The sequence below is a fragment of the Chinchilla lanigera genome, unplaced genomic scaffold (assembly GCF_000276665.1).
Source record: "Chinchilla lanigera isolate Chin_1 unplaced genomic scaffold, ChiLan1.0 scaffold00010, whole genome shotgun sequence".
NCBI classification, from domain to species: domain Eukaryota; kingdom Metazoa; phylum Chordata; class Mammalia; order Rodentia; family Chinchillidae; genus Chinchilla; species Chinchilla lanigera.
Window position 1 is genome coordinate 16,442,706 of NW_004955411.1, and position 5,355 is coordinate 16,448,060.

General features: G+C 40.1%; 1 protein-coding gene across 5 annotated transcripts in view; it reads right to left on the bottom strand.

The window, feature by feature from the left end:
• Mdn1 (midasin AAA ATPase 1) overlaps positions 1-5,355 on the bottom strand; it is a 143,603-nt gene that overhangs the window by 77,556 nt on the left and 60,692 nt on the right. For all 5 annotated transcript variants that reach the window (XM_013510773.1, XM_013510772.1, XM_013510771.1 and 2 more), the window contains exons 34-35: positions 1,740-1,958; positions 793-990 (exon numbers count right to left, since the gene is read on the bottom strand). In XM_013510773.1, the coding sequence (XP_013366227.1) occupies positions 793-990; positions 1,740-1,958 (417 nt within the window). The remainder of the gene's footprint in view (positions 1-792; positions 991-1,739; positions 1,959-5,355) is intronic.

Consider the following 5,355-nt stretch of genomic DNA (forward strand, 5'->3'; position numbering starts at 1 on the left):
TATTTTTTTTTTTTGATACCAGGAATCAAACTCAGGACCTTATACTTACCAGGCAGGTGCTTATGCCACTGAGCTATATCCCCAGCCCCAAGATATCCAATCTAAATTCCTCATTTAAGTATTTGGTAGAGGGCTCAGTGACAGAGCACTGCCCAGCACATGCAATGTTTGGGGTTCAATCCCTACCACCACAAAAACATGAATGAATGAATGAATGAATGAATGAATGAATGAATGAATGCATCAATGGTAGAGGCAACCTAGCTAGGAGAGCCAATATCAAAACTCAAATCAGCTGTCTCCTAGATTAATTATTTCCCATTTAATCACTCATTCATCCATTCACTCAATCAACAGGCATTTTCTGAGTACCAGTGACTTCTGGACTACCTAGCAGATGCCAGAGACAGGGAGTTGAGTTACACTGTATCAGTACTCAGGAGTTCATTATCCTGTTTTTCGAAGGGGCAAAGAGGTTCAATGGTTAACACATATTACAGGCTAAAAAGGCCTGTATAGGCAACTTAAGAATTTACTGACTTTAGTAGTTTCATAGCTTTACTAAACTGTCGTGGGTAGCAAGTCCATTTTCACAAGGTAACTCTTCACAGGTTGAGTCGGTATTTCTCATATTTTTACATGCCAGTTATATATTTACAACCATTCACGTAACTATGGTTATGCAAAAATCAAATTCTAAATTAGGCACTAGTTCAAAGATAATCATGACTATAGCATATTAAAAGTAAAAAAACCTATGATCTATAGTATAATTTATTTTGAGTCACTTACCCCTCGGTATAAAAAATGGATGAATTCCCCAAAGGTTATCAATCCCAGTGAATTCTTTGGCCTTGAGTCTATCATATATCTTCAATTCATCTTTCTGACTTTCTGTGAGTCGGACTATCTTGGAAATTTTCATTATTAGGAATTTCAGACATTCGTCTCGAGCCAAGAGAGCCGTACCAAACCCAGAAGAACTTACTCCTAAAAGAAAATCACTGCATCAGGGAACAAGCAGAACATCCAACTCAAAACTGATGAGTAGCTCTACCACATGGGGAAAAGATGCCACAGCAGAATTACAGCTGAACACTATTTCCAATGGAAGCAGCCTATGGAAGAAGCCTGACTTGCTGCCCATCTCCAGTTTATGCATCAGCAGTAAAGTACACTGCTCAGTGACAAACCAATCTGGAAAAAGGCTCAATATGAAAATACTGAGCATTCTGGCCTACATTTCTAATCTTCATGCCTGAAAAACTGAAATTTCAATGCATAGTACATTTTATGAAATTACATTCAATTTAAAACCAAACAAGGGCCTGGGGATTTAGCTCAGTGGCACCGCGCCTACCTGGCAAGCGCGAGGTTGTGAGATCAATTCCTGGTACTGGAAAACAAACAAACAAACAAAAAAAACCCCAAACAAACAGGATTCTGACCATTCACTAAAAATGACCATTCATGTTATGGATTATCTAGTGCTTCAGGCGTAAGGTCATTTTCAACTGTCTTTTTACTCATAATCACTACTTCTCATCTATTGTCTGACCTACTGTTCAAAAGCATCACCTCCTTCAAAAAACAGAAAGCAAAGGAAAGTTACTCTGGGTTTTGAAATGTTTGATTAAGTGATTCTACAAAATGCCCAGTTCAGAAGCCAAGATTTATTCTTCTTTCCACTCCATTCTACCCTCTACGCCTTTGTCCCTAACAGCTAAGACATAACATACCTGAACCTATTCCATCTATGTATACCAGGCATGCAGCGTGGACAAAAGACGTCACAGAGGAGATGGTCTCTGGTCTTTTCACAGCAGCTTCCTCACTCATTATGTTCATGAAGTTCACCCAGGACAGGATATCTCTGATACTGACTACACATTTTCGGCCAAACTCCTGGTGGGTCAACCAGTCAATGAAATCCAGCATCACCTCAGCTATGTCAGCTCCTAAGATATAAGCATATATTTGCTTCTTATATACTGGGACATCATCTTCTGGAACATCCCAGAACATGACTTTAGTACTTAACAACTATACATGGACAACAAGGGGTCTATGCTCCTTGGCTTGTATGTAAAATTTTATGAGTATATACTGTTTGCTAAAGAAGGGGATTCATAGTTTTTCTCATATTGTCAAGGGATTCATGAATAGCATTCCATCTCTATTAAAAAAAAAAAACTTTTAGAATTACAGCCTAAAACCTGCTCACAGAAAAGAGTATACCTATAGAGACAGTCCTGGTCTTTGCTGTGGCCCAAGAAGTTTATATTTGGAAAAGTTATTGGAATCTAGCAAATTAATTCCAATCTACTACTTCCAGTGTATGCCATGGTGAGAATAAAGACACTAAGGCATTATTTGTAATTATGGGGAGCCAAGGGTCCCTAAGCCCAGGTACAATGATGGTTAACTGGAACAAAGGCCTACCCAGGTACAAACCCAGGTTTTATTAATTTGTGAAGAAGGGAGTGGCTTGAGGATGAGTGACTGTGAAAATGGTAGGAAGTACGTGAATGCTATGAGCTGGGCTAGGTAGGAGGCCTGAAACCACCTCTGCAATATGCAGAGAGAAGGATACGCAGAAAGAGTAATCTGCGTAACACAACTGAGATAGTATCTAATGTTTTGGGGTCAGTGCCTCAGCTCTGATGTGTAATCTTTCAAGCCCTGGGAAGTCATAGCCTTTATCTTGAGGCTCGATCCTAGCCCACAGTGTGGAGCACAATTCTCCATCCTACCCCACACATATTTATTTGGGAGCTGGGGGTAGGGGGCAGGGAAACATTGTCCTGTCTGCCTAGCTTTAAAGACTACACATCAGCACCTCCGCCTAAGCAATTTGTATTGCTTAAAGCCAACTGAGGGATAAGGAAAACTAGTCAGCTCTGTACATATCAATACATGGAAATAGGAAAAGAAGGGAAAAGAACAAAGACATACTATGTAGAGGTACAAATTCCCTATGATGAATATGATCAATATGTTCAACAAATATGTATTAATTTTAAAAGTCAGACTTAAAAAAACAACAAAATAAAATGGCCCCCATAAAAAGTAATTCTAATTTTTTGTCTGGGCATAAAGACAGTATTTCTTAAACTACATATATACATTCAAAGCAATGTCAATCAAATTTACTAGAGCACTTTATCTAAAAGTACGAATACCAAAGCATGTTTTAAAAAGCAAAGTAGAAAGAATAAGCACAGCTATAAGGTAGATTATAAAGCAACAACCTTAAGACTATACTAGGAATTGGTTAGAATACTAATTATAGAAAAAAACCAAATCTCCACCTCCCCAAGGAAAAATGTCCACATTTTCCTCCAAGCTGCAGCTTTTCAAACTCAGAGCCAAGGTCCATGAAGTTGATTCACACCTGAGAAGACAGAAACTAGGCCAGCGTTCAAAGCCACAGTGAAATTCCCAGGATGGGGAGAATCACGGAGAAATGACACAGCAGAGGAGGCTACAGAGTAGAAACAGGAAGGAGCCGAAGACAAGTAGCCTGGATCCACAGAGAGTCAGCTTCTCCCAGCTGAGCTGTCTGGTGGGTGGGCTTAAGGTATGACACTCTCCTCAAGCATCTCCAGGCTCAGGGTGACATTTCCTGCTCTCTTCTGACACCAGGATAGGTTGCCAACTGGATGGTAGAATTCCTGGAATAGTAGTAAAACACTAGCAGATTCCTGGAGTTTTTCTGCTGTCACTTTGTCTGTGATGATCAGCTCTCCTGCAGAAAATCCTTTCAATCTCATCTGAGTACCTGGGACCTTGGAATACCTAAGTCTTTTTCCTGTCTGAGCTATCTCCAGTTCATGATGCTCCATAAGCCAATCTCCCTGTGGCTGCCTATTCATAGAACACAGTGTCAGTTGGACAAAAGACTTCCAGAAAGCAAGACTCAAGCCTAAGAGACCAAGCAGCAGCAGGATCGAAGTGGTACAGACCAGGGGTAGGGAGCCAAAAAGAAAAATACAGGTTGTGCCCTATCTGTTCACGGGGAACGAAAAGGTCTGAGCCTGTTACTTGTCTCACAGTTTGGGATGGGTGCATATGTGTGTTACACTGAGTCTTCCTGATCCATTCCCAGATGATAAAACTACTGCTGAAAATTATTAAGCTACAAGTTCCCTACTCTCCATGCTCCCTCAGTGTCTCTAATGCCTCAGAGCAGTGGTGGCAAATCTATGACACATGTGTTCTTTGTTTTTAAGACAAAAGATGTTAATGTCTGAGTCGTTTTTTCTAAACCAAAACCTCAGTATTCAGGTTTATTTGCAGTGTTGGCACATCACAATAAATAAGTAGGTTTTGAGTTGCAGCTTGGGTACTTAGTTTTTTCTGCGTTGTTTTATTTTGTCTTGTTTTAATTTCTTTGGGCACTCAGTTCTAAAAGGTTTGCCATCACTACTCTAAGGGAAATGTGCTGCTATGCAGTCTGGAAAGCCTGGTGTCAACAAGCTCCCTAAGGACAAGTGGTGGAGACCCAGGGAAAGTCTCCTGGGCTCCTATGCTTACTAACCTGTGGATTGTTCATAATGATTAAGCACGAAGCATAGTGGTGATGGAAGAATGATGGCAGTCCAACAGCAGTCTATGAGTTTTACAGATTCCTTCCTGATCCAGCCCCAACACAGAACCTAAAACCATACTTATTTAACAATTACTGTCTACCTCTTCTCTTTTCACTTAATTCTCACAATAAACACACAAATGGAAACAGCACACAACCCAGTAAGTTGGTGGTTGTGACTGCAGTCCCTGGACCACCTATCATGGCACCATCAAAGAACTTCTTGGGCAAATTATTGAGCCTCACCCCAAACCTACAAAATCAGAAACAATGCATGTAGGGCCCAGTAAGCTGTATTTCAACAAATCCTCTAGGTACCTTTGAGCGCCACAAGCTCAGGTAATTCTTGTGCCACTGGATAACTGTCATATTGATGGGGACTAAGGAGAAAGAGCCGCATTTAAGGACAAGGGGAACTTCAGCTGTTCACATGGTGGCAGTTCAGTGTGAGCCCTCTGAATGAAGTCCTCACATGACTACAGAGTCAGTCTTTTCAGAAACAGAGCAAGTGAGAACAGGTTCTATGCAGATCTTACCTCACCCTCACCGAGCTAACCCACCAAGTTTTGAAACTATACTTTAGGACTTTTTAAAAAATTGAACACATCCATGAATTTCAATCTCAAAGAAGCATGGTTTTATATTCTTTAAGAATGGAAGAAAAAGTGATTTTATAATATATATAGTAGAGAGAGAGGCACTACATCTAAGACATAGATATATCTATATATATATAGATATATCTATATATATATATATATATA